This window comes from Micromonas commoda, chromosome 3 (genome assembly GCF_000090985.2).
Source record: "Micromonas commoda chromosome 3, complete sequence".
In the NCBI taxonomy this organism is placed as follows: Eukaryota; Viridiplantae; Chlorophyta; class Mamiellophyceae; order Mamiellales; family Mamiellaceae; genus Micromonas; species Micromonas commoda.
This window is the reverse complement of record NC_013040.1, coordinates 382,049-408,565: the sequence shown is the minus strand read 5'-3', so window position 1 is coordinate 408,565 and position 26,517 is coordinate 382,049. Positions and strand designations below refer to the sequence as shown.

Here is a 26,517-nt window from a genome sequence, read left to right as displayed (position 1 = left end):
TCGGCCCACACGAACCGGCGGGAGGATGCCCGTCACGAACGAGGGCGAGGGCACGCGCTGGTACCAATGCGGACACCTGTACCGCGATATGTTCAATGAGCTGGGCGACGACCCGCGGCACCTTCGCCGGTGCCCCTGGGACACCCCCGGCGACCACAAGCATCGCACCGTCTTCGGCATCGGCGAGGTGGACGTCGCGCCGGGAGGGTACGGCTTCGGCGTCGCCACCGACGCTCGCGGGAGGCTTTACGTGTGGGGGGAGGCCCAGGACTACTTCGACCACCCGAACATCGACGAGGAGGACAAAGGAGGCCTGCGGGAGATCGCCAGGAACATCACGCCCGGGGTGGCGCACGGCGGTTGGGCGCACATCGTCACCGCCCGAGCGTGGCCGCCCGCGGAGAGGAAGGACGGGGAGGAGGACGAGGAGATGCTGGTGAGGGAGGACGACAGGCAGAACCGACGCGGCCTGAGGTGCTTCGGGTGGAACAAATACGGCCAGGCGCAGGGATGGGACGCGCCCATCGACGTCGTCGCCGTCGCCGCGGGGGAGAGGCACTCGCTGGCGCTCTCCGCAAAGGGCACAGTTTTCGCTTGGGGCGACAACCACACCGGCCAGCTCGGCCTCGGGGGCGAGTATCGCCCGGACCCGAAGACCTCCACCGACGAGTGGGACTCCACGCTCAAGGCGCAGAGGGATCCGCTGCCCATGGACGTGCCGACGACGTCGTTGGGCCGCGACGTCGTCATCGTCGGCGTCGCCGCCGGCGCCAGGCACAGCGTCATGGTATCCGCCACGGGGGACGTCTTCACCGTGGGCTGGGGCCTCTACGGCCAGCTCGGGCACGAAGACGCGGAAGACCTTTTCGCCCCGCGACGCGTCGAGCACCTCGCGGGGATCACAGTCGTGTCCGTCGCCGCCGGAAGCGCGCACACCGCGTGCGTCACCAGAGACGGGGCGCTGTACGCGTGGGGCAGTAACCGGAAAGGGGAGTTGGGCACCGCCACCGGCGACGTGACCAAAGCGTTCGACGACATAGGGTGCGAGCCGGGGGACACGGCGGCGATACCGCAGCTCGTGGACTTGGACAGGCGCGAGTCGAACGACGGCGCGGGGAGCCTGGCGGTGGCGGTTGCGTGCGGGAGCTCTCACACCGTGGCGCTCGCGAGGTTGGAGAGCGGCGAGGCGGGTTTGTTCGGGTTTGGGTGGAACAACATGGGCCAGCTCGGTCTGGGGGACGATAAGGACCGGGGAATACCCGCGAGGATCCCTCTCCCGGCGAACGAGAAGGGGAAGGTGACGAAGCTGCGGTGCGGGTGGTGGCACACCGTCGTCGGCGTCGAGGAGTACTGAACGTTGTTTTGCGGCGCGGGAATTCGGTTGAAGGTAACACGCAACGTCGCGAACGGTTCGTTTGGTCACGTAATAGTCTACTAATCAAGCAGTCGGAAGCTATCGGTTTCGAGTCAGAAGCTATCGGTGAGGTCCACGCAGTTGCCGCACATCGTCTTCTTCTTCCCGGAGCACAGCCAGCACGTGTCGCCCTCCTTGAACTTCCCCCCGAAGAGGTCCTCCCGGTTGATCCCGGTTCCCCCGCACTGCCCGCAGGGCTTCCACCCCGTGCCCCTGCACACCGGACACCCCGCCGCCGGATTATCGTTACCGGCCCCCGCGCCCTCGGCGCTGGCCCCTCGATCTAAACCCAGGTCCCCCGCGGATATCGGTCCAGCCTGGCCGCGCGGGTCCATCAAGCTCGCCCACCGGTCCGCCTCGGGCTCGGCCTTCTTCGGAGGCTCCCCCTTCTTCGGAGGCTCCCCCTCGGTCTCGGCGCTCGCGTCAATTTTCACCGCGGTGGACTCTCCCGCCGCACGTTCCGCGCGATCGCGTCCCCCCATGAGCTCCTCGTGGTACCGCATCGACGCCTCCCTCGCGTCCACGCCCCGGCCCAGCCGCCGGAGCGCGCCCACCCTCGACACGTCCCCGGACCTCACCGGCGGATACGAAACCGACGGCGCGTCCCTCTCGCGACCGGGCACAAAGTCTCGGTGATCGATCACGGCGTCGTAGTTGGCCTTGTGGAAGAAGGCCACGCTCAGACGTCTGGACGGGGCGTACCCCGGCGCGTGCACGTCCGGGTTGGTGACCCTGTGCTTCGTGGAGACCCACTTTCCGTCGGTCCATCGCTGCGTCTGGTTCCCGAGGTTAATCAGAAGCGCCCCGGATTCCCGTTCGTTCCCCCCGGGCAACACCGGGACGTCCACCCACGTCCCCGCCGTGTCGTCCAGCACCTGCAGCCCGCCCTTAGTGCCCTCGGTCGGGGGCGAGCGCCACAGCACGGTGAGCGTTCCGCTATCCGCGTGCGATTTTTTTCGAAGCGGGATTCGATCAGAGTCGCGCCAACGCGACGGGTCCAGCGACGGATAGTTGGCCACCTGCAGGTTGGAGCAGTGTTTGTCGATCTTGTCCTCGAAGAAGTCGGCCGGCGCGCCCATGGCCAGCGCCAGGACGCGGTGAAGCCGCGCGCAGAGGGACTCCATCTCGCGATAGTACGCCTCCATCGCGGGTCGAAGCGACGGGATTGAATCTTCGGGCCAGGCGTTTGGGTGAAAGAACAGGGCGCCCTCCTCGTCGGTGTGGTACGAGTCGTTCGGCACGTCGAAGGGTCCGACGGAGAATCGCTCGGAGATGATTCGACGCGCGGCGGAGGGCTCGCGCGCGGCGAGCTCCTCTTCGCGGGTCACGTCCCGGTCCAACGCCTCGATGTGCTCGGGCGAAATCTCGTATCCCCGTGAGACCCTCATGTCGCCGCGGACCAGCGCCATCTTATCGTCCCACGGCCGGTCGAAGAACGTGGCGCCCCATCGAATAACGTCGAACGCGAGATTGTCGTCCACGCCGTGGTTAACGACGTGGAAGAACCCGCACGAGTCGCACGCGGTGCGGACGATCGATGCGCAAACGGCGTCGGGCTCGGACAAGTCCACGACCGGGATTTGCACGCGGCGGGCGGAACCCCGAGCGATGACATCCTGCGAAGTCGCGGTTGCGGAGGTGGCGCGGGAGATCGCGAGGATGCGCGTGCGGCTCGATCGAGCGCGGCCCGCGCTCGGCGCGCGTAACCCGGCCGGGGTCGCCGACGTCGCCATGCCGAATGGCTAACCCCCTATCGAGCAGAGCGTGGTTTCGTGTGACGTGTGACGGATCTGGTCAAAAATATTTGGTCGTCTTCCTTCGTCGCGCCGCGCTCGAGTCTACCTACTCCGCTACACCTACTCGAGTCCCCTACCGTCCCACACCTACTCCGCGTCCACGTCCCCAGCGCTCTTCCGTAGGCCCTTGATGCTCAGACTGATCCCCTTGTGCGCCACCCCGATCATGTCCCCGACGGTGGTGGCCATCAACATCGCCGGTCGAATCTCGTACGCGACGCCGAGCGCGGGTATCGGGTTGATCAAACCCGCGACCCAGCACGCCAACCTCGCGGGCTTCGACACCCCGGGCTGTGGACCCAGGTGTTTCTCGATGAGCTCCAGCTGGTTGGGCTGGCGTTCGCGCCCGGTGTCGCGAACCAGCGCGCGCCACGTGGAGACCAACGCAGGGAGCTCGCGGCACAGTCGCTCGGATTCTTCGTCGTACGTCGCCGGGTCTCTCGGCGCCGGCGCCTCCGGGTGGACCAACGCCGGGTCCGCGCCCTCCACCGTCTGCTCCCCCGCGCCCAGGTCGGGGTCGATCCACACCACCCTGCCGCTCGGGGCGTCGTCGTTGTCCGGGTCCTCGAAGGGCTGTCCGTGCACCTTAAATCGCCGTCCCGCCGTCAGCTCCACCATGGACGAGCCGTCGGGTTTGAGGAGGACGCGCGTGACGGTCACCTCGACGCCGTTGGGGAGGATCTGTCCGTTGCTAGGCGCCTGCCCGAGCATCCCGAAGCGATCGCCGAGGTTGACGTCCTCGCCCACGTACGTGCCACCGTTGAGAGGCCGCCTCGGATCGCCCCCGGCGTCGAACTGCAAGGGGAGCACCTGGCCCGGGACCGAGGCGTCGAGCACGAGCAGCTGCAGGACGTCCATCTTCGCCTCCCTCTCGCGGATGGACTCGACGCGCTGCTGAAGGATGCGGAGGTCGTCGAGGGAGATGCCGTCACCCTCCTCTGCGCCCTCCTTGCCCTTGCCCTCCGCGGGATCGGAAGAGTCCGACGTGGCAAGCGTCGTGTGACGACACCTCCGAGCGGGCGCGCCGAGAACCCGCGCGGGGCGTATCGCGCGGCGAATCGACGTGGATGAGACAATCGCGCGCGTGGGTGCGGTCGCTGTCATCGGCGTCGCGATCATCCTCCGGGGCGGGAAGCGCCTACGGGCGTCTTGTGTTGTGCTCGGGATTTTTTTCGCGCCAGTTTTGTGGAATGTCGTGTTTATTTATTAACGCCGCTAGGCGCCGTTGTTGCTCCTCGGTCTCAGCGGCTCGGAGGGTTTCGTCGACCGATCCCACCCGCCCGACGCCCTCACTCCTCCGCCCTTGTCTCCCCTTCCTTCCCGCTGGTGCGGCTGCGCGCCACCCGCGCCCGACCGGTCCTGCGTCTTCGATCCCATGAGACCCGGGTTGACCGGCGACCGAAGTCGCTCCGGAGCGGTGGCCTGGATGATGGTCCTCAGGCGCATGATCTCCTTCTGGTACGCCAGCGTGGACTGCGCCATGTACGCGTTGATCTCCTTGATCTGTTCCTCGGCCATGGCGGCCCGGGTCTGAAGCGCGCGGTTCTCCTTCTCCAGCTCCGACTGGACCCGGTCCGTGAACTCCTTGATCGCCGCCTTTTGCTGCTTGAAAGCCTCTCGCTGCGAGTGGTTCTTGTGCTCCTTGAGCTCCTGCGTGCGCTCCTGGAGCTGAATCTTGAGCACGGAGATCTCCTGCGTGAGCTTCGCGCGGGTGTTGTCCTGGTTGGACAGCGCGTGAAGCTGGATCCTGAGCTTGGAAACCTCGGCTCGCATATCCTCCTCGGTGGTGCTCGGGCGTCGGTGCTTGAGCTCGTCGATGGTCTTCTGCAGGCGCGCATTCTCGGCGCGCAGCCGCGCGTTCTCGCCCGCGCCGGCCATCGCCCCGCCGAACGAATCGTCCGGCGCGTTCTTTTTTACCACGATCTCGCCCTTGCCAACCTGTCCAAAGCCGCCGTCGCGGTCCTGCTTGTTGCCGTCGTTGTAGTAGGCGATCTCCCCATCCTCGCCGGTGCCCGGCCGGGACCCGCCGCCCCTCGCAGCCGCCTCCTTCGCGGCGCGCACGTTGTGCGGCGCGAGAGGCCCGCGCCCGTCCAGCGCGGCCATGCGGAGTTCCTTCTGGAGCGCGGCGTTCTCGTCCCGCAGGTCCGCGAGCTTCTGCGCCAGTCCCCTCGCGTCCATCTCCCTCGCCTCCGCCGGGGTCGGGGGAGTCCCCACCAAGTCGTCCTCGTGGGGCACCGCGGCTTTGCCCTTCTCGTCCACAGTCTCCGGCGCGACGTCCTCGAAACGGTGGCGGAGGGTGCGGTAGCCCGCGTGGAGCGCGCGCACGTCGCGCTGCGCCCGGGTGAGCCTCTGCTGCAAATCCTCGGTGACGCGGCGGTACTCGGTGACCTGATCCGCGGAGGCCCTGTGAAGGTCCAGCGCGAGCGTCTGCGCCGCCTCGTACAGCTGCGACGGCCTGAGGACGTGATCGGCGTTGGGGTCCGTCGCGAGCACCTGCGCGCCCCTCTCCAGGTCTCCCACCTGCAGCATGTACTCCTTGAGCCGCTGCGAAAACTCGGCTCGGACGTTTTCCAACTTTTCCCGCAGCTGCGTCATCTCGCCGACGGCTCGGTCCGCCTCGCGACGAGCCATTCGCTCCGCGCTCCTCGCCTCCTCCATGGCGCGCGTGACGCCCTGGATGGACCCGTTCGCCTCGTTCGCGATGCTGCCAAGGCGCTCCGTCTCGAACTTGAGCCTCTCCTGCGCGAGATCGCGGAGCCTGTGCGCCTCGGCGATGGCGGCGTCCTTGTCCTCCTGCGCGGCGGCGATGGCCTCAGAGGAACGGCGCTTAGCCTCGGTCACGGCTTCGTCGCGCTCTCGAAGAGCCTTGGCGATGGCCTCGTCCTTATCCTTCTCAGCTTTGGCGACGCGGGTGTCCCTGTCGTTCTCGAGGTACGCGGTCCTCTCCGCCTTCTCGGCGTTCGCGAGGGCGACAGCCTCATCCTTCTCCTTCCGGGCCTCAAAGACGGCTTTCTCTTTTTCCATTCGCATCTCGTCGATGGCTCGGTCGCGCGCGGATCGAGCCTTGGCCACCTCCTCGTCGCGTTCCTCCTGGGCGGCTTGGACGGCCTTGTCCTTGGAAGCCCTGGCGGCGGCGACGGCCTCGTCGCGCTCAGCCTTGGCCGCCTGAACGAGCCTGTTTTTGGTCTCCTCGGCAACCTTGACCGCCTCCTCCGCCATCCGCTCGGCGGCTTCAACCTTCTTCTGCATGTTGGACTGGTACATCTCCTGGTTGGCGCGAAACTCGTCGCGCTCGGACTCCGCATCCTCGGCGCGCCTTCGCTCGACGTTAATCTTGCGGCGGAAGTCCTCGAGCTCCGCGGAGAGATCCTCGTTGGCAGCCTTGAGCGAGCTCACCTCGCCGCTCACCTCGGCGTGTTCGGTGCGAATCTCCTTTAGCTCCTTCTCAAGTTCCTGCCTCGTCTGGTCCAACTCCTCCTTGATGCGCTGGTTCTCCACGTTCAGCGACCCCGCCTTGTTCTGGAGCTCGCCGTAGCTCTGCTCCGCGCCCTTGACGCGAACCTCGCTGGCGATGGCCCTGGCTTCGAGCTCGTGCACGCGCTCGACGAGCTCGTGTCGCGTCTTCTCCGCCTGCAGCGCCGCCTCGTTAGCCTCGAGCTGCGCCTCGACCAACGCGCGGGCAATCTCGAGGCGATCCTCCTCGGACGCGATGAGCGCCTTTTGGAGCTCCTCCTTCTCCGCGAGGTTCGCCTTGTCCATGCCGTTGAGCCGTTGGAGGCGCTCGATCAACGCCTCCTTCTCCGCGAGGAGCTCCGCCTTGTCGCCGCGCTCGTTGAGCAGCTGACCTTCGAGCTCGTGCAGCTTGGCCATCTGAAGCCCGATGTTGTTCGGGTCGATCCCGTCCGCTCCCGTGCTCTGAATCTGGTCCCTGTACGTCTCCCTCGCGTCGTTGATCTGCAGCAGACGCGAACGGAGCCTCTGCTGGAGCCCGCGAGCCGCGTCGTCCTGAACCACGGGAAAACACGGCGCGCGCCTGGCGTGGCCCACCAAATCCATCACCGCGCTGCTCCGCTCCCACTCCCCGAGCTTCAGCGTGCCGAGTATCGTCGTCGCGCAGTTCCCTCCGAGGGGTTCGGAGAGGATCTTCGTGAGCACCGAGTCCCCGTGGCCGGCGAATTCCCGTCGCTGCGTGGCCAACGCCCGGACCACCCCGGCGAGCGCGGTGATGGCCTTGTTCAGACGCGCCCCCTCGCGCAGCCGGAGCACCGCGGGGTCCATCGCGAGGGGTTCCGCGCCGGGGTTGTCCGCGATGACGATGGTGGAGACGATGTGCTGCGCGGGGGCGATCTCCCCGGTGGCGTTGGGCAAGCCGGGGATGTATTGGCTCACCTTGAGCGTCAGCACCGACGCGGCGCGGTCGTGCTTGCTGTGGCCGTATTCCGAGAGACCGGTGACCCTGTGGTTGAGCGCGCCCGCGTAGGCGGTCTGCAGCGACGCCGCGTCCGGTGCGGACCTATGCGAGAGCCCCGCGACGTGCCACCCGTCGTCCGCGGTCTCCTCAACCTCGAGGTATTCCGTCTTGACCGAATCCTTACCCCCCGCGGCTTCCGCGTCCCTCGCCGCCGCGAAGAGATCCCTCACCTTCTCCTCGTACACCTCGCAGAAGGAGGCGTCCACCGCGAACTCCATGGACTGACCGCCGCCGCCCTGGGCCTTGTGCTGGGACAATAGGAGTCCGACCTGCGCAGCCTTGTTGTGGAGGCCCTCGAACAAGGCTTTGATGGCGAGCCTGACGATGCCGTCGCCGGAGGTTCGGCCGTGCAGCAGCGTGGTCTTGCCGCTGCCCGAGCATCCTATGGTGATGCACGAGCTGTTGAACCCGTCGATGACCTGCTTCACCGCGGGATGCAGCACGCGCTTGTACGCCTCCGTGTTTCCCAGGTCGCTGCCGAAGCAGTCGTCGACCTCGTACGTGTCGTCCGTCTGCGCCTCGGTGTATCCGGGGCGGATGAGGGACACGTGACGCGATGCGACGGAGACGTCGCGGCGCAGGTTCTTGTTGCCCGCGGTGAGGAGCTGGACGACGGTGCGCATGTTCTGGCCCTCGGGCCGAACCTTACGCGCGCCCGCTCCTCGGGTCGGCATCGTTTCACGCTATGCGCCCGGTCTCGGGATTACCCAGCTAGTCGTTGGAATCGACGATTTCCTTAACGCCTTTCCTCGGGCGCGGGCGCGGGCCTGGGTGGCCGGGAGGTCGAGCGTGTGACCCTCGGACACGCGCCGCGCGTCACTATACCCACGCGACTCTCTGTGCGACCGCGGATACACCTGCGGGATCGTCACCGAGCGCCTCGCGCAGTGGCCACCCTCACGAGGGCTTCTTGGTCATTCGAAACCCGTTGACCAAAATGCCGAAAAATGTTGACCGAGCCGCGGGCATTCCGTGTGAGACTGCTGTCGTGTGGTGATTTCACGATATTTTCAAACTGAAACGAAACTGAAACGCATACAAATAATATACATCTCTAACCGTGAATTGATGTGTTGGTAACCACACCGTCGATCATTTTGAAGCCATCAAGTACCTTCAAGGTACGTACAATGCCCTCCTTGTACCGGAAACCTCCGATCCTATCCACGAGCATGTCGACGACACGGGTCCTCTTGTCGTGCAGCAAGGGAATCAGGCTCCACGAGCGACCGTCCCTGACCTCGCATTGCTTGTCCACCACCTCCTTGAAGGCCTCGGAGTATTCTTCTTTCCGCATGTCTGTCCAGTCTTCTCCTTCTGGCCAGTCGCATTTCCTCAGCACGTGATCCGCGCCTTCGAAGTGCTTCATCATGAGTCCCAAGAGATTACCACAGAACTCCTTCGCTGCCTGGATCGTCGTCTCTCTGTCGTACTTGCGGTCGTTTGGCTCACCGTCCTCATCGTCGTACCAACACTCGGGCTCGCTCATGGACATGATCTGGCCGGGCCTGTAGAAGAAGCGGCGAACATCCGCGTACGAGGGCACGTCAACCTCGTCACACATCATGTTCCAAGCCGCTTCCACCACGTCCCAGATGCATTTCAGGTGCAGTTTGAAAGAAATCTCCTTCGTCGAGTCCACGCAAATGGGGGGGGGGCTGTAGTTGTGAAGCTTGTACTTCCGCCCCGCCCACTCGCACTCTGTCGCTCCCGCGGGCATCTTTTTCGAGGCTCTGTACTCCTCCGCCTCGTGGCCGTACTCGGTGATCGTGGTTATCTCGTACATGCCGTTGTCCTGCACGACCGTCTCTCGGTCTCTGAGTCTGAGGTACCACTTGTCGTGATTGGGTTGCGGGTGCTCGTAGTAGAGGATCGACTCATCCGTCTCGCACGCATCGAACCATTCTCGCCCAAACTTCTCCCACGCCATCCGACGCCACATGTTGCCCACGATTTGTCTATCCTTCAAATTCCCCAGCGCCAGTCCCACATCGCCAAAGAACGTCCTGAGCCCATCTTGCATGATCCACTCCTTCTCCTCAGCGGTGAGCCCGTTGGGAAAGCCCTTCGGCTCGGTGGGAGAATTCAGATCTGTGGCGAAGTTTCCGAGCTTTTTGCCTCCGCGTCTGTTCGGCATGTCTTCGTGCGTGAGTGACCGACTCTCTCCTTCTCTTCTTGAACCGGGGCTCGTACCGCTGAGTTTCTGTAAAAACCTTCTGGTTTTGCTGAGTTTCTTCCTCGGAATCCCTTCTTTCGTCGCGGAACCCTGTGCGCGAAGTTTCGCTGAAAGTCTGCCCGCTCTTTGGCGCTTCTCACGTAATGTCTCGCCTCGTCGTCTTCGTGATGGCTGCGGTTCCCTCCCCGCATTCACACTTTTCTTCGTGTGGCCAAAGCGAAACTTCTTTGGCATCACCTTCCTTTCTTTTGTAGATGTCGTCGCTCCGAGCGGAGGTGCATCGGTGCGTTCGACTCTGTTCTTCATATTTTCCCCACCCGCAGCTTTCCACCCTCCTCGGAAATAACAACCGCCGCCCAGCACACTCGGACGCGCGACCTTTCCCTGCTTGGGATGAAGCGCAAGGCGCCCGCGTCCCCCCCGCCAGGGAGAGATGACGTCACGGTCGAAACCTTCGTCCACGAGGACTTCGCCGGCCGATACGACGGTGAGGTGGACGACGAGGGTCGCCCGCACGGCGCGGGCATCCTGCGACTCGACGACGACGGCGCCTGGTACGAGGGCGAGTTCAGGCGTGGCGCACGGCACGGGCAGGGCACCCTCCACTTCCCGCCGGACGACGACGACGACGATGATGAGGATGAGGATGAGGATCACGACCGTAAACACGGGCCGATGCCCGAGACCTCGCTCGAGGGACTGTCCACGCGAGGGGATCGCGTGGTGGGCTCCTTCGCCGACGACGCCATCGAGGGATACGCCGAGTACCTCTCGAGCGACGGCACCCGGCGCGCGGGCCTCTGGCACGACGGCGAACTCTCCGGCCTGATCGAGGAGTTCGACGAGGACGGCGAGTGCGTCTTCGGCGGGGAGATGGACGCCGACGGGAACAAGAACGGCCGGGGTTGGTTCTCCTTCCCCGACGGGGGATGCTACGGCGGCCAGCTCGCGGCTGGGAAACCAGACGGCAAGGGCCTCTACCTCTTCCCGCTGACCTACGGCGTGTGCCCCCCGGAGAGCAAGCTCGCCGCCGCCACGTTCGCGTTCTGGGGCATGTACCAGTCGGAGACGAAGGAGTGGGAGGCGTGGGACCATCGAAGGGACCAGGCTGAGTTGGAGTGGCAAAAAGTCGCCGACGGCAAGCGATGCCCCACGTCGCTGGCGGCGAAACCCGACCTGGAGAAGGATTGGCGAGACGAGGAGCCCGGGCCGTGGAGCGAGAGCCCGGAGATGTGCGGCGACGACCCGGAACCGCCCGCGGGGATGCCCGAGCGCATGTGCATGTACGGCGAATGGGTCGGCGGCAAGTGCGTTCGCGCGGGGTTTTACGAGGGATTCGGTTTTTGGAAGGAACACTTCTGGGCGCAGCCGCACTTATCGCCGCTGCTCGCGGACATATTCATGTGCTTCTTCGAGCTCGGGCACACGGAGGGGCACGGCGAGGAGCGGTACGCCATCGCAAAGGCAGCGGGGCTGTCCATGCGGGATGAGATTGAGAAGTTTCAGCTGTACAGCACCGAGCAGGGGTGCCACATGCCAAATAATTCAGAGGGTCCGTGGGGGGTGGTGAAGGCCGGAGCGGACTCGTACAGCGGGGAGAAGCCCCGCAACCACGAGCCCGGCGAGCTGCTCGGGTTCGTATCCGGCAGGAGGCGCGCGCTGCGGGGTGGGTGGGGCGAACGGAGGTGGCTCCCTTCGGACAAGATTTTTTTCCTCGGCGACGACGACGGGGCTCCGGACCCGCCCGCGGAAGGTTCCGGCGCGGATCCGGACGGTGGAAGCGGCGCGGGGGGCGTGTTCATCATCGCGGACGACACCGATCCGGTACCGGGCGAGGCGAAGGTTCCGGACTACGACTCCGAGGGCGACGAGAAAACCTTCCTGACGAACATCGACGTCCCGCTCAAGCGCAAGGACGGCAGCCGAAGGCGGATTTACACGACGCTCGGCGAACACGCCAAGGTGGTGGTCAGGGACCCGCCCAACTGCGAGCGCAGGCCGTACGTCCACCCCGTGCTGGGGAACATCCTTGCGCTCGTGGCGACGCGGAAGATCACGAGGGACGAGGACATCACCGTCCCGCCGTGCTACGATACGGGTTGGAGGCTCAACCCCCGGACCGAGGCTGGGTACTACTACCACCTCAAGAATTCGCCCCCCGCGGAGCTGTTCGAGTCGGGGCGGGGCGGCGAAGCCGGCGTCGGCAAGGTGTACGTTCGCGCGCACGGACCGTGGCGCGCGCTGTGGCTGGACAAGGTCGAGCAGGGACTCGCGTACGACTTTAACGCCGGCAAGGCGTACGCGGAGGATCCCGCCTTTGTCGACTTCAAACACGACCCTGCCGTGCTGGGATTCGAGTACGTCAGGGCGATGGCCACGGCGGCGGTGGCGGCGATTGGCGCGAATGCCCTGAACGCGCGGACCCGCGCGTTGTGCGTGGGTCTCGGCGCCGGTGCCTTGCCCGCGTTTTTAAGTCGAGTGGTCGGCCTGGACGTGCTCTGCGTGGAGATCGACGCCGACGTCGCCGACGCCGCTCGTAACTTCCTCGGCGTCGACTTTCGCGAGACGAACCCGGACGACGCGTTCGACGTCTTCAACGAACGTTCAACGTTGAACGATGACCGACTTTCTGCTGCTCGCGGTAGCGGGTTCGGGCTCGTCATCGAGGATATCGCCGACTTTCTGGATCGCGACGAGTGCGCCGGGTCGTTCGACGTCGTCCTGTTGGACGCGTACGACGGCGAAGGACGGGTCCCCGCGCACCTCAGGGACCCAGAGAACAAATTCGTGCAGAAAGTGCTGGGTTCCGTCCGTCCCAATAGCGGGTGCATCGTCGCAAACCTCTGGAACAGCGAGGACCGGGCGGAGTTCAGTCGGGAGCGGCGGGAGCTCGAGGAGTTTCGGAAGCAGCTGGCGGCGGGCGGCGCGAGCGCGAGGGCGGACGTGACGGTGAGCGGGCAGGAGAACAACGTGGTGGTGCTGGCGGCGAGCGGTGCGGCGGGTGGGGGGCACTTGGCGAGCGGGGCGCTGCGAAGGTCGCTGGTCGAGATCGTGAAGGCGCATCCGGGGGTTGGGGCGTCGCTGGTGCCGCCGGAGCACTTCGCGGCGACCGAGCCGTATTAGCTTTAGTCATCGGGAGTTTGCTGAGATGAGAATCTCCGGGAAAACCTTTTCGGCTCCCGCGATCCAAGAAAAAAAGCTCGGAGCGTTTTCCCCCGCGGGTGGACGCCGCACTACTCGCGCCGCGCCCCGCACCGTCACCGCGATCCGCCATGCCCACCTACGGCACGCACACCCCCGATGTCAAATACGTGCCCTCGTCTCTCATGGCCTTCGGTTACAAGGGCGTCAAGCCTGTGCCCGGGGTTCCCAACATGTACTTGAAAGATTACCAAGACAATCTGTTCGAGATGGACGTGAGAACGATTCGCCCAGCCGCTCCCGAGACGCGCTCGTCGCATCCCCGCTGACCCCGAGCGTACCCCTCCCGCAGATCAAAGACGGCGCCGCGGGAGTGAGCAATTGTAATTTTCACTGGAACGACTGTGACATCGCGCCCCGCTTCGGGTGCGTCCTCGACATCCCCGATCGCCGATGCGAATTTGCGTAACGCCGGTCCACCTTCCCGACCCCAACGAAACGCAGGAACCACGAGGACAGGGTCGCCGATAAGGATATCAAGTACCGCCCGAACGTCGCCAACATCTGCCCCCGTCCCAAGGACTGGAAGCCGGGCAAGTACCAGAGCAAGGGCGTCGACGGCGTCGACGTCAACTACCCGAGGATCGACGAGCGCAACAGGAAGTACTGGGGATCAGCCGGCGGATCACACGCGAAGACGTTCCCATCCGACGAGTGAACGAACGCGTCTCTCGCGCAATCGCTTCGCTCTCTCTTCTTGCACGACGACGGGGGTGGGATCCCGCCCGCGCGCTCTTATTTAATCGCACCACTCGCACTCGTTTTCACTCACTTGTCGACGCCCTGAAGCGTCAGCACCACCTTGCGGTTGAGGTTGCACCCGTACCCACCCGCGTCGCGATGCTCGCACAGAAACAAACCCTGCGCTTTGCCCAGACCCAACTCGCCATCCACGATTGGCACGGTGACGGAGCAACCGACGATGGACGCCTTGACGTGCCCGGGCATGTCGTCCGGTCCCTCGTACGTGTGAACGAAGAACTCGTCGTTCCATGATTCCGGCACCGTCTCGTTCAGCGCGCGCTCCAGCCTATCGCCCGCCCCCGCCAAGGTCGAATCGCACACCGCGAGCGACGCGCTGGTGTGCTGCACGAAAACGTTGAGCCACCCCGTGCGCACGTTTGATCCGACGCCGATGGCTTTCGCGGCGGCGGCGATCTCGGCGGTGACGTCGTGGCATCCCCTGCCGGGCGCGGTGAGCGTCACCGTCGTCTGCCCCGCGGTGTTTGCGACGCCCGCGCCGTCAATCAGGGTAGTCGCCACCTCCCTCGCGTGTCCGACGCCCATCCCGCCCACGTTTCTGTGCTCGCACAGGTACACCCCCTGCCACGTCCCCGTCTTCATCGCGCCGTGCGCGTCCACCGGCACCGTCAACGAGCACCCGAGGAGGGTGGACTTGACGTGCGCGGTCATGTCGTCCGGGCCCTCCTCGACGTGCGAGAACAAGGTGCTGTGCCACTCCTCAGGCACGATTCGGTTCAGCGCATTCTCTAAATCGCCCCGCGCCGTCGGATCCGCGTTTTCGTTCAACGTCAGCGACGCGGACGTGTGCCTGATGAGCAGGTTGGCGAGTCCGGGTTTGTTAGTGCGATCCGGTTTGAACGTTCGATCCCTCGCGGGTTTGAACGCGTCGTCCACCTCGTCCTGGACCAGGTGGCATCCGCGCCGCGGGGCTCGGACGGTGACGTTGCGGGTGCATCGAACGTCGTCGGATGCGTCGACGAGGGTGGCGACGACTTGGCACGGTTCGGCGCCGTCGGCCCACTCGCACAGGTAGAGCCCCTGCCACGTGCCGAGGGCGAGCTTGCCGCCCTGCACGGGCACGTCCAAGGAGACTCCGACGAAGGCGCTGCGCGCGGTCGCGTCGAGGACGTCGGTGCCCGGGACGACCCTGTCGAGCGCGTTCTCGAGGTCGGTCCTCACGTCCGGATCGGCGTTCTCGTTGACGGAGAGCGCCGCGGTGGTGGACCGGAGGAAGAGGTTGAGGACTCCCGCCTTGCACGAGGCGATCTCCGGCACGTTCTTGCGCAGTGCGTCGGTCCAGATGAAGATCCCGCGCCGCTTCGGGTTCAGCGTCAGGACCCGCTGCGTCCACCCGTCGCCCCCCGCGGCCGGGGACGACGCCGGGGCATCATTTGGGGCGGTGGACGTCGCCGACGTCTTGGCCATGTCGCGGCGCGGGGGAGTGGGTTTGCGCGCGCGGGGTTTGGACGCGAGTCGCGAGGCGGGAGCGATGCGACGCGACCCGAGTGTTCGCGACGAACGAGCCGCGCACGACATCAAGCCTCGGTGCGGGCCGACGTGGGGAAGCCCCGCGAGATTTACTTGCAGTATACTTCGACGTTGTCGCGACGTTTCGAGCCACAGTGTTGGCGCCGCGCGTGACGACACTGCCCGGGATCTCATCATGGCGCCGCCGGGATCCGACCGCTAGCGCCGCGCGGGGATGACCGACGGGATCCGCGTCCACGCGAAGGACATCACGGGTGAGCGTCCCGCGCGGGTCCCCATCGGCCCCGTTCAGATCCGCGCGCCCCCCACCATCACGACACTTGTCAATCGCGTTTTTCTCCTCCCGGCTGCGCGCCCGATGCCTTCCTCACCCGCCCCTTCCTCCATGACGCAGGTCGAGCCGCGGATGTCACGGTGGATGTTGACGCGACCATAGACGATGCGCGCGCGGCGCTGGCTGCTGCGCTCGGCCACCCCGGATGGTTCGCGAGCGTGTACTATCCCGGCGTCGGTGGCGAGCTCGAGGGAACGACGTCGCTGCGTCGATCCGGCTACGTCGAGGGGGACATGTGCGTCATCACCTCGTACGTGAGGCCCAAGTCCGCGCCGTTCCCTCCCCCGGGGGTCAACCCTCGATCGCCCCCGCGCGCGCCCGCCCTCGCGTCCGCCGTGCCCCGCAGCCCCGGGTTCGCGCGACGCAACTACATCAGGGAAGACGTCCAAGAATATTGCCACGACGTGGACGAGGACGAGGACGAGGACGAGTGGGTGGACGAGTGGGTGGACGCGGACCCTCTCGCGGCGCCCGCGGGACCCGGAGGCGGGACGCCACAGGCCGCGGCTCATCACGCCGCGGACGACCCCGCGTCGCGTCGCAAGGAACCCGAGGATCGTCACGGGCGCGAAGCCGCGGAGGAGATATGGAGGGAGCTCGCGGCGGAGGCGGCTGTCGCTAAGTCGTCGGTGAAAAACGACGACGAACCCGAGGATGCACAGATCGCCGAGGCACCCGAGGAGGAGGAGGAGGAGGAGGAGGAGGCTCCGAAGAAGCGGCCTCGAAGGACTCGCGGGACCGCGAAACACACGCGCGAGCCCGAGCCCGAGCCGGCGCAGGGTCTGCCGCCGGCGTTGGAGCGACTCGCCGTGGGGTACCAACTGGTCGCGACCATGTGTTCGTTGATTCAGTCGCAGCGCGTGCGTCCCACGTGGCGCCTGGTTCGATCCATGATCCCCAACGCGACGGGGGACTCCCCCGCTACCGACGCGGTCGTGACGGAGGAGGACCTCACGCGCATGTCGGCGCTGTGCCCCGGGTCGCTCGCGCTGACCAGACGATCGAGAATCGCGGGCGCGTCGGACGAAACGTTTGCGTCCGACCCGTTCAACGAGTTCGTTCGCGACGCGAAACCGAACACGAACGACGACGACGACGACGCCGACCGGGAGGGGAACGAAGGCGACCTTTTGCTCTCCGTGACGGAACCCGGACCGGGGCGGACCGCGTGCGACGCCCCGGCGAGAAGCTCCGCCAAGCCGCCACCGGGGGAGGGACCCGTCAGCCCGCCGACCGGTCTCGTGCAGGGGTACCGAACCGGGCGAACCACGTACGGCGCCGACGACGACGACGACGACGGGACGAAAAGGAGGGCGAAAACGGTCGGTAACGGTCGAGGCGACGGCGCCGTGCGGCGCAAGGTGGAGGCGTTCCGACGCGGGCTCGGTTTACTGGTCATCGCCCACGCAGACGCGATGCGGGATTCCGAAGAGGAGAAGCGTGCTACTGAGGAGAAGCGTGCCACCTCAACGACCCTAAACGACGACGACCTCTGGTCGAGGGTCAACGCCGCGCCGGTGTCGGCGTTTCTCGCGGTCGCGGAGGCTGAGCGCCGTCGCAACGGAGTCGCCCCGCCTCTCATCCGGGAGGAGACAGTCGCGCGTGCCAAGCGGGGCGGGCGGGGCGGCGGGAGGAAAAAGGGAAGGGCCGCCTGCAGGTGCCACGGCCTCGAGCAGCTCGACGTCGATGCGTTCATAGCGCACCTGACGATCGGGCCGGACTCCCTCGGGGGTAAGGGCCAGTGCGAACACCGCCTGGACGTGCCCGCGAGGCCCACGCGGCTGGCGCCCGAGGGTTCCCCGCCCCCCGCGCTTCGCCCGGCTACCGTCGCCGCGCTCGTCGCGTCCGGCGTCCCTCTCCACGACGCGGACCACGCGCGCCTGCGGCTCTTCTCGCACCAGCACGAGGGCATATGCGCGGCGCTGCGGGGCAAGAACGTGTGCGTCGCCACCGGCACGGCGAGCGGTAAATCGGTGTGCTACAACGCCCCGGTGCTCGATTCTCTCCTGCACGACCCGGACGCCACCGCGCTGTACCTGTTCCCGACCAAGGCGCTGGCGCAGGATCAGATTCGTGCGCTGAGGGTCATGCTCGACGGCGCCGCCACCTACCTCGGCGATCACGCGGCACCCATCGACGTCGGTGTGTACGACGGCGACACCCCGGAGACGGAGCGAACTCGCGTTCGCGCCGAGTGCCGCCTCGTCATCACCAACCCCGACATGTTACACGTCGGCCTCCTGCCCCAGTACAAGCGGTGGGCCCGGGTGTTTAAGGGACTCAAGTACGTGGTGCTCGACGAGGCGCACGTGTACCGCGGCGTGTTCGGCTCGCACGTGTCCCTCGTCGTTCGAAGGCTTCGGAGGATATCGCGGGAGCTGTACGGCTCGGACCCGAGGTTCATCGTGACGAGCGCCACGATCGCGAACCCCCGCGAGCACGCGGTGGACCTGGTCGGGGACATGCCGACGATGGAGGACGAGGACGTGATTCGTGCCGGATGCGATCTGAGGTCGGTCGGGGGTGGGTCTGATCACCCAACTGGGTCCGATCACCCAACTAGGTCTGATCACCCAACTGGGTCTGATCACCCGCCAACCGCCGAATTTGCCAAAGCGAGTCCGACGGAGTGGGAGGTCATCGACGTGGACGGTTCGCCGTCGGGGGAGAAGACGTTCCTGATGTGGAACCCACCGGTGAGGGAGGAGATCGTCGCCAAGCGTGTCAAGGCGGAGCGGAGGAGGGCGGTGCGCGAGGAGCCGCGCGGTAAAGCCGCGGTGGCCGCCAGGCTACGCACCGAGGGCGCGAATACAAAGGTTGCGGCGGCGGCGGCGGCGGCGGCGGCGGATGAGGGCGACCCCGGGCGCGCGGTCGGCGCGGCGATGCGCGCCAAGACGAAGGCCGGCGCGGTCCCCGAGGACGCTCGCGACGCCGCGCTCGTCGCGAGCGTCCGGTCCAAGGCGCCGAGGTCGTCGCCCATAGTGGAGGTTGCCGCCCTGTTGGCGGAGTGCGTCCGCCACGACTTGAAGTGCATCGCGTTTTGCAAGACCAAGAAGCTGTGCGAGCTGGTCCTGCGGTACTGCAGGGAGATCTTGCGGGACACCGGCGCGGGTCACCTCGCCGACTCGGTCGCGGCGTACAGGGGCGGGTACGCCGCGGTCGACAGGCGCGCGGTGGAGGGGGCGCTCTTCGGCGGGGCGCTGCGGGGCGTGGCGGCGACAAACGCGCTCGAGCTGGGCGTCGACGTGGGCTACCTCGACTGCACCCTGCACCTCGGGTTCCCGGGCACCGTGGCGTCGCTCGTGCAGCAGTCGGGGCGGGCGGGGCGGCGCGGGAGGCGGGCCCTGGGGGTCTACGTCGCGTTCGACGGCCCGCTCGACCAGTACTTCATGCGGGATCCCGCTAGGCTGTTCGAGAGGCCGATTGAGCGCGCGGCGGTGGATCCGCAAAATTTTAAAATCATGCGAGCGCACGCGCAGTGCGCGGCGCACGAGATTCCGCTCGACCCGCGCGTCGCCGAGGATAACAGACCGTGCGGGACGGTGGGTGTGGACGCCAGGGTTTACTTCGGCGCGGCGCTCGGGGACGTGTGCGACGCCCTCAGGGCCGAACGCAAGCTGACGCTGGCTGACCCGATGGCAGAGGTGAAAGCCGCGAGGGCTGCGAGGGGCGGCGGCGGCGGCGGCGGTGGCGGCGGTCCGGCGCCCGATGCTCGGCTCGTCTGGTGCGGCGGGCTCGTGAGCGACGGGGAGCGGGGCCCGGCGAACGGCGTGAGCATCCGCACGATAGAGGAGGAGCGCTACCGCATCGTGGACGAGGCCTCGGGGCGGGTCATCGAGGAGGTGGAAGCCTCCAAGGCTTTCTGGGAGGTGTACCCCGGAGCCGTCTACCTGAACCAGGCGCGGACCTACCTGTGCAAATCCTTGGACGTCGAGTCGAGGACGGCGCGCGTCCGCCTCGCGGACGTCAAGTACTTCACGGGTACCGTAGACGCCACCACGGTGACGCTCGTGCAACACGGCTCGCAGCGACACGCGTACCCTCACAGGCCGGGCCCCGCGCACCGGCGCCCGCAGTTTCCGGGCACCACCGCGCAGTGCGCCGAGTGCGAGATAAAGGTCACCTTCTCGGCGTACCACAAGATCTGGCAGGGCACCGGGCGCGTCTTTGACACCGTGTCGCTGAATTTGCCGGATGTGACGTATAAAACGAGGGCGGCTTGGATTCGAGTCCCCGACGGCGCGAGACGAGAGTGCGAGGAATCGGGCGTTGATTTCCGAGCCGGCGTGCACGCCGCGACGCACGCCATGATCAACGCCCTCCCCCTGTTTCTCATGGTGAATCAGAGCGACGTGGGCGCCGAGTGCGACGACCCTCAGCGCGGGCACTACAAGCCCACGCGGATCTTGATCTTCGACAGGCAGCCCGGGGGCGTCGGCATCGCGGAGCGCGCGGCGCCCGTGTTCCCGCGGCTGCTCCGAGCCGCGATTGAGCTCATCGAGGAGTGTCGCGACTGTCGCGGCGACCGCGCGGGGGTCGCGAAGGGGACGGGTCCCGACCCCCCGGGGGACGGGTCCCGAGGACGGCGCGAGGCTGACGGGGAGGGAGGACCGGATTCCGCCTCGCAAACCCCGGCTTCGCAAACCCCGCGGGATCAATCGGGTTGCCCCGGGTGCGTGCACTACCTCGCGTGCGACGTGTACAACGTGTCGTTGGACAGGCTCGCCGCGCTCGTCGTCCTCCGGTCGATCGTGAACGCGGAGGAGGGGACGTTCGGAAGTTTTGAGGACGCCGCCGGTTCAGATCTGACGGCGGCGGGGGACGGGCGCGGGTGTTGCGCAAACGGACGACACGGAAACGTGGGGGCCTGACGCTCGTCGGGTGGGAGCGCGGAAATCACGTAACGTTATAGCTGAAATAAACAGACGGTGTTTACTTACTAGCTAAGTGTAGTAAGTTGGGTGAAGTCACTCAGACGTCGCCTTCGACTCCGGTCGCAGCTTCTTCTTGAGCTCGAGCGCCAGGGATAACGGGTCCGGCGCTGACGGGAACGCGGATAGGTAGAGCTGCGCCGCTGATCGCACCGGCAGCTGCTGCAGCAGATCCTGGATGCCGTCCTTGTACATCAACATTTCCTTTCTGAGGGAATCCATGATCACGCGGCTGTCCTCCGCGTAGGGCCCCTCCTCCTTGGTAACCTCCGAAGCCGGAATACCGTACACCGTGTGCGGCACGTCCGCGGTGAGCTTGGTATGTTCGTACTTCTGAATCATACTGTAGCGGACCATCCCAATCCTTTGAAACTCGTCCGTGTACGACTCGAACCAGTCCACGATGATTTCGAGATCTTTGGGCGGCAGCTCGTTCTGGAGCTTTGTGAGAACCTCTTGGGTGTTTTGCGACTGCATGCTCGCGTCCACCACGCTCTTGGCGAGCAGCGCGCACGACGTCCTGCATGCCGCCCTGAGGTCAAGCCCTTTGCTCGCCGCGTCCTTCTCCATGTTCTCGGCTGATCTCGTCATCGTGGAGATCACCGCGAGCTCGGACCTGGACTCTCGAGCGACGCTCACGACGTTGGAGATGGCGTCGATGGCGCTCCTCAGATTGGAGTCGTTCGCGCCCACGTCCACGAGATCGCGTATGTTGCGAACCGCCTTGTTGTAAACCTCCGTGACCCCGCCCCACCAGATCTCCGCCTCTGTGTAATTCTTAAACTTGCCAGTGGCTGACGGCCCATCCACCCCGCGCTTTAGCGCCTCCGACGCCTCGATGATGAAGGTGAGGTGACCCTCGCATCCGCTGCCGTCCCCGCTGTCGGTTTTCAGTCCCTTCGAATCCCGGCTTCTCCTCGCGGCGTCCTCGCGGAGCATTCGTTCGGTGAACTCGGGATCCCCGTCGCCCGGCGCGACGGCGAACGGCCGCAGAAGCGTGGTGGTGTCGTCGTCCGAGCTCCTCCCGCCTTCGGTGGTGGTGGTGGCCGCGTCGGGGGGGGTGGAGTTGCCGCTGCCGGAGGCCTCCTTCAGGTCGGTCCCATCCCCGCGCCGCGCCTTCTCCCTCTCGAGTTCCTTCACCTTCTCGCGGAGGTCCTCCACCTGCTTCTCGAGGTCGAGCATGCGGTTCTTCTTCCGCTCGCGGTACCTCTTCTGCACCTCCGCCTGATTGAGGTTTGCGCGCCCGCGCTTACCCACGGCCGTGCTCGTCGTCTCCGCCTTGCCGTCGATCTTCGGGTTGAAGGCGCCGGATCCGTCGCCGGATCCGTCGCCGGATCCGGTCCCGGTCCCGGTCCCGGTCTGCGCCGGGACCCGCACGTCGCGCACGTCGGGGGCGCCAGGGCTGACTCCGTACAGCGAGGCGAGATCGTCGGGGTTGCCCAGGTCGAATTTGGAGTAGATGGCGTCGAGCGCGCCGTCAAAGACGGCGCTATTCATCATCATGTCCTCATCAAGGGTCCTACCCAGCTCCCCGAGCTCTCCAAACCCAATCGGATCGCTCATGGTCTTCCGCAGAGGAGTTCCACCACCAGCGGGGGGCGGGGGAGAATGTGCGAAAGGCCGTCACACGTGTTCGACCCCTAGCGTCTAGCCAAGATTTTTTGCCCGCACACGGGTGGCGTCATGGTAGCGTAATCACACGTCTATCGATAACTCTGGTTTGTTGATCATGACCCGTGTCTGACTAACCCGCGTAACATTCTTTCGCCCTTTATTCTCGATTGATTCCAAACCGCGGCCGCCGGAACTTTCCACGTGCCACTCCTCGGTGGGCATTTCCACAGCGGGATGATGGCAGGATGGACCAGCTGCCCAGGATGGGCAGATGGGTTCTATTTGTTCTCGTCACGTTCAGTGATTAGGGCGAGGTCGTTTCAGGCGGCGCGATGCAGGCGCCGTGGGTTCGCCCCTCGACTCGGAGCGTCGGGGTGACGTCGACGCCTCGCGCGAGATGCGCGGTGGCCTCGTCGTCCACGCGCGCGACCGGCGAACCGTCCCCCCGGCGGTGCGCGCCGGACCGTCGCGGCGGCGCGCGCGACGGAAGGACGACGACGATTTTTTCGGCGACGACGGCGATCGTCCCTCTCGCGGTGGCGCCGCCCCGGCGGTCGACGGGTCGACGCGGCGCGGACTTTTCCCGTCGGGGACCGGTTTCGCTCCGCGCGCGCCGCGCGCGTTTCGCCGTCGTCCCCGACGCGGGAGACGGCGAGACGGTCCCGGGCGGCGGCGACGATGACGGCACCTCGGACGACTCGGACCCATCGTCGGCGAACCAGGGCGACGACCGCGGTGGTATCGTGGACGAGGCGACCGAGGAGACGGAGGAGGAGGACGAGGAGGACGAGTACGAGGAGGTGGAGGTGGAGGTGGACTACACCGTCCTCGACCACGCGCGGGACGCCATCGATTCCCTCGGCACGTGGAGCGACGTCGCCGGTTGGGGCGACGATCAATCCGTCACAAATCGCGAGACCAGTCGCGGGGTCGGCGGAGCAGCCGGAACGTCGTCGTTCAAGTCGGCGGCGACGGCGCCAGTCTCCGCGGCGCCCGGGGGTAAGCTGGGCATGGCCCCCACCGACGGCGTCGTCGTCGCGTTGGCGTTTACCATCGGCGCGCTCTTCGGCCGACGACAGGCGGAGGCCGGCGGGGCGTCGAGGGGCTTGGCCGAGCTCGTGAAGAGCGGGAATGGCGGGGCCGTGCCCGGCGGCGTCGAGCTGCGGCCGATGACGGAGGAGGAACGCATCGCGGACGAGAAGCGCCGGGCGGAGAGGCGCGCGGAGAAGGAGAGACGCGAGGCGGAGGCTACGAAGAAGCGAAAGGAGGACGAGGCTAAGTTTCTCGCGGCGGAGAAGAAACGGTTGGAGAAGGAAGCCGCCGAGGCGGAGCGGGTGCGAGTCGCGGAAGAGGAGCGCAGGGCCAAGGTGAGGGCCGAGCTAGCGGAACGCGCCGAGATTGAACGCGCGATTCGCGAGGAGAAGGAGGCTAAGGAACGCGAGGAACGAGAGCGAAGGGAGCGGGAGGCGGAGGAGGAGCTGAGAAAAAGGCGCGAGGAGGAGGCGCGTGTCGCGGCGGAGAGACTCGCGGCGATGAACGCCGAGAAAGAGCGCAGGGGCGAGACGCTCAAAGGCTTCGACGTCGCCGCGTCGGTGACGTACGAGTATCGCGCGGGCGCTGGCGACGTGGAGGTTGAGGTGCGCGCCCGGTGCGGGATATCCTCCCCGGCAACAATCTCCGACGCGTTCCCGACGTCCGAGAAGGCGAGGCGGGGCGCGCTAGAGATGTGCAGCGCCGTCGCCAAGTCAGCCGTCGCGAACTTCGCGTCGGACCAACGCGTGCGGCGCATGACGGGGGAGACGGACCGCTGCCTCATCGGCGTGGACCCGGTCACAGGCGCGGGTTTCGACGACGCGGAATTCGACCACTGGATGCGCGTGAGCCAGGCGAGGACGGACGCCGAGCTTCGCACGCTCGTCATGCGCGGTGGAGCCGCGATGGAGCTCAAGATTCGTCAGCCCGGCGGAGCGTCTAACAACCAACGCGAAACGTCCGAGCTCGAGTTTCGACCCGAACGAGCCTCGTTGCCCAGCGCGGATGCGGATAACGTCGCCAACAGGCTCACCGCCGCCGCCGCCGCCGCCCTCGACAACGCGTACGGCGTGGCGACCGAGGATCTCGACTGGGTCGCCAGGTACGAGCTCTCCGCACTTCACGGCTTGGACGCCTCCCTGTGCTTCCCCGCGGTTTCGGAGGGTGACGGCGATAAGAACCGATTGAAGGGGACGGTCACGGCCACCATGCTCACGCTCTCGCACTGGATCGCGCGCGCGAAGATGAACCTCGCGAGCGCCGGCGACGCCGGCCCGGGGCTCGCCGCCGTGTCCGCTCTCGAGGAGTTGGCGTCTCAGACGCTGAGCCGGGTGGCCAACGCCGAGGGCGCGAGCTGGAAGGCGATGTACCTCGACGGCTTCAGCGGCGACGCGGTGACGCGGATCGCCGCCACCGCGCGCGCTCTTCTGGAGGAGGACGACGTGATTCGCGCCATCTTGGAGCGAACAGAGGAGGAGCACCTGCGGAAGCTGATGAACCAGCCGACTCTGGACGAGGAGCAGTTCCCCGACCGAGAGGAGGCGCGGCGAATGCGATACCGCGCCGAGAAGGACGCCGAGCCGCTCGCGGAGCGACTGTGGGCGATGCGAAACTCCGCGGCGCAGCTGGCGCAGTCGGGCGCCAGGGCGCAGGCGAGGACTATGCTCGAGGAGGCGTACACGATGCGCATAGACGACGTCGCGAAGCGGCGGGAGGCTTCCGGGTTGGACCCCGCGCCCCCGGGGTCGGTGGCCCCCGAGGCGCTCCCGGAGCTTCTCGCGCTGGAGGAGTGCTTCAGGGGCGAGCCCAGCTGGGATAAGGAGCTCGCGGGCGTTCGCGGTCAGGTGCTCAAGGCGGTAAGGGCCGCCGCCGCGAGGTCGCTCGCGATGAACGACGCCAAGCGCGCGGCGGCGCTGCTCGAGGGCGCGGCGCGCGAGTACGGCTCGGACAGGAAGCTCGGCGCCACGCACGTGTCCGTGGCGAAGACGAGAGACGCCGCGGATGAGGCGTGGAGGGCGGCGGGAATCGAGGCGGACGACGAGGAGGCGAAGGATGCAGCGCTCGCGGTCGTCGCGGGGACGCCGGTGCCGCGGGGACAGGGCGGCGGCATCGTGATGAAGCTCGGCAAGACGTACCTCGAGGAGCTCGAGATTCGAAGAAAATGAAGGGACGAGGTTAAACTTTATTCAGAAGACGTTCGGAGCGAGTCATCGACGGGTAGCCCGCGCGCGCGCGCGTCATCGGGACCACGCGCCGGGGAACATCCGCCGCAGGTTACCCCCCATCACCGCCGCCATCTCCTCGTCCGACAGGCGAGCGCCGCACTCGCGAATTATCCCCGCCGCCGGCGTCTCGCCAGAGTATCCGCACTGTTCGAGCACAAAGGGAAAGTCCGAGCCCCACACCACTCGTTCCGCGCCGAACGTGTCGATGAGCTCCCTCAGCTGCTCCCCCGTGCTAACATAGGGCCAACTCGCGCCGTTCGCACCTTCGGGCGTCACCCTGAACTGCGCCGAAGCCTTTACGCTCACCTGCGGAAACCTGGCGAGCCCGAGCAACTTTTGCCAGTTGGGATCGCGCACGCCCTTGCAGAATCCGAAGTGGTCCATCAGCACCGGCGTCTCCGGGTAGTCGGTGCACAGCGTCTCGATCTCCTCGATGGAGAGGTCGAGCCCGTGGAAGCACATGAACCCGACGGGCGCGTTCCTCTCGCCGCAGAGCGCGAACATCTCGCGGCCGACGCGATCGGTCATCTTCGTCCCGCTCGGCCACAGCCCCGGGTTGAACCTCACGGCGCGGTATCCCCCGTCGAGCAGCCGCCTCAGCTCGTCCACGCCGCCGCCGTGTTCGGTCGGATCCGCGAGGCAGCACCCGACGAATTTGCCGGGGTACTTGTCGATGACCGAGGACACGTAGGAGTGGTCGAACTTGAGGTTGATGGGCTGGACGACCAAGGCGCCGTCCACGCCAGCCTTTGCGAACTGTTCGAGCAGGGATTCGGCGGAGGAGACCTCAGCTAGTGAATCCGGGGGAGCCTTACCTTCGGCGTAGGTGTACGCCGAAGGGGACGGCCAGACGTGCAGGTGCGCGTCGATGACCGAGGGCCTCGCGGCCTCCCCGGACGACGCCATAGCCATCGTGGTGCCGAAGATGACCTCCCTGCGACTGTGGGGCGATTGTGGGTTGAACGCAGCCCTGGATGGAGGCGCGCGGGAACGAGGTGCGGCGACGCGTCCGAGGCGTTGCGCCCAGCGCGGGAGGTTGGCGCACCCGGCGACGACCGGCATGCGGGGGAGTGTCGACAGTGACGCGTGGG

General features: G+C 66.5%; 12 protein-coding genes across 12 annotated transcripts; 5 read left to right on the top strand and 7 right to left on the bottom strand.

Annotated features, from left to right (window-relative positions):
- Positions 1 to 430: 430 nt before the first annotated feature.
- MICPUN_79669 (predicted protein) lies at positions 431 to 1,354 on the top strand (the record flags this gene model as incomplete). Its single annotated transcript, XM_002500818.1, has 3 exons — positions 431 to 636; positions 697 to 1,026; positions 1,093 to 1,354. 3 exons carry the CDS (start codon positions 431 to 433, stop codon positions 1,352 to 1,354), a joined length of 798 nt encoding a protein of 265 aa, XP_002500864.1.
- A 113-nt stretch (positions 1,355 to 1,467) lies between these two features.
- Positions 1,468 to 3,147, bottom strand: MICPUN_56773 (predicted protein; the record flags this gene model as incomplete). Its single annotated transcript, XM_002500387.1, has 1 exon — positions 1,468 to 3,147. One exon carries the CDS (start codon positions 3,145 to 3,147, stop codon positions 1,468 to 1,470), a length of 1,680 nt encoding a protein of 559 aa, XP_002500433.1.
- A 150-nt stretch (positions 3,148 to 3,297) lies between these two features.
- MICPUN_56772 (predicted protein) lies at positions 3,298 to 4,329 on the bottom strand (the record flags this gene model as incomplete). Its single annotated transcript, XM_002500386.1, has 1 exon — positions 3,298 to 4,329. One exon carries the CDS (start codon positions 4,327 to 4,329, stop codon positions 3,298 to 3,300), a length of 1,032 nt encoding a protein of 343 aa, XP_002500432.1.
- A 96-nt stretch (positions 4,330 to 4,425) lies between these two features.
- MICPUN_56771 (kinesin-like protein) lies at positions 4,426 to 8,355 on the bottom strand (the record flags this gene model as incomplete). The annotated part of the gene is made up of 1 exon (XM_002500385.1): positions 4,426 to 8,355. The coding sequence occupies one exon, from the start codon at positions 8,353 to 8,355 to the stop codon at positions 4,426 to 4,428; it is 3,930 nt and encodes a 1,309-aa protein (XP_002500431.1).
- Positions 8,356 to 8,698: 343 nt separating this feature from the next.
- On the bottom strand, positions 8,699 to 9,702 carry MICPUN_107886 (predicted protein). The gene has a single exon (XM_002500384.1). The coding sequence runs from the start codon at positions 9,621 to 9,623 to the stop codon at positions 8,736 to 8,738; it is 888 nt and encodes a 295-aa protein (XP_002500430.1). The 5' UTR covers positions 9,624 to 9,702; the 3' UTR covers positions 8,699 to 8,735.
- A 548-nt stretch (positions 9,703 to 10,250) lies between these two features.
- Positions 10,251 to 12,980, top strand: MICPUN_99353 (predicted protein; the record flags this gene model as incomplete). The annotated part of the gene is made up of 1 exon (XM_002500817.1): positions 10,251 to 12,980. The coding sequence occupies one exon, from the start codon at positions 10,251 to 10,253 to the stop codon at positions 12,978 to 12,980; it is 2,730 nt and encodes a 909-aa protein (XP_002500863.1).
- Positions 12,981 to 13,129: 149 nt separating this feature from the next.
- On the top strand, positions 13,130 to 13,716 carry MICPUN_56768 (predicted protein; the record flags this gene model as incomplete). Its single annotated transcript, XM_002500816.1, has 3 exons — positions 13,130 to 13,273; positions 13,351 to 13,424; positions 13,503 to 13,716. The coding sequence occupies 3 exons, from the start codon at positions 13,130 to 13,132 to the stop codon at positions 13,714 to 13,716; spliced, it is 432 nt and encodes a 143-aa protein (XP_002500862.1).
- A 110-nt stretch (positions 13,717 to 13,826) lies between these two features.
- On the bottom strand, positions 13,827 to 15,227 carry MICPUN_56767 (predicted protein; the record flags this gene model as incomplete). Its single annotated transcript, XM_002500383.1, has 1 exon — positions 13,827 to 15,227. The coding sequence occupies one exon, from the start codon at positions 15,225 to 15,227 to the stop codon at positions 13,827 to 13,829; it is 1,401 nt and encodes a 466-aa protein (XP_002500429.1).
- Positions 15,228 to 17,039: 1,812 nt separating this feature from the next.
- Positions 17,040 to 22,016, top strand: MICPUN_93660 (predicted protein; the record flags this gene model as incomplete). Its single annotated transcript, XM_002500815.1, has 4 exons — positions 17,040 to 18,077; positions 18,255 to 18,320; positions 18,585 to 19,156; positions 19,292 to 22,016. The coding sequence occupies 4 exons, from the start codon at positions 17,040 to 17,042 to the stop codon at positions 20,493 to 20,495; spliced, it is 2,880 nt and encodes a 959-aa protein (XP_002500861.1). The 3' UTR covers positions 20,496 to 22,016.
- MICPUN_56765 (predicted protein) lies at positions 20,592 to 22,118 on the bottom strand (the record flags this gene model as incomplete). The annotated part of the gene is made up of 1 exon (XM_002500382.1): positions 20,592 to 22,118. One exon carries the CDS (start codon positions 22,116 to 22,118, stop codon positions 20,592 to 20,594), a length of 1,527 nt encoding a protein of 508 aa, XP_002500428.1.
- Positions 22,119 to 22,501: 383 nt separating this feature from the next.
- On the top strand, positions 22,502 to 25,366 carry MICPUN_99349 (predicted protein; the record flags this gene model as incomplete). The annotated part of the gene is made up of 1 exon (XM_002500814.1): positions 22,502 to 25,366. One exon carries the CDS (start codon positions 22,502 to 22,504, stop codon positions 25,364 to 25,366), a length of 2,865 nt encoding a protein of 954 aa, XP_002500860.1.
- Positions 25,365 to 26,468, bottom strand: MICPUN_107885 (predicted protein). Its single transcript, XM_002500381.1, has one exon. It carries the CDS (start codon positions 26,336 to 26,338, stop codon positions 25,439 to 25,441), a length of 900 nt encoding a protein of 299 aa, XP_002500427.1. The 5' UTR covers positions 26,339 to 26,468; the 3' UTR covers positions 25,365 to 25,438.
- Positions 26,469 to 26,517: the final 49 nt, after the last annotated feature.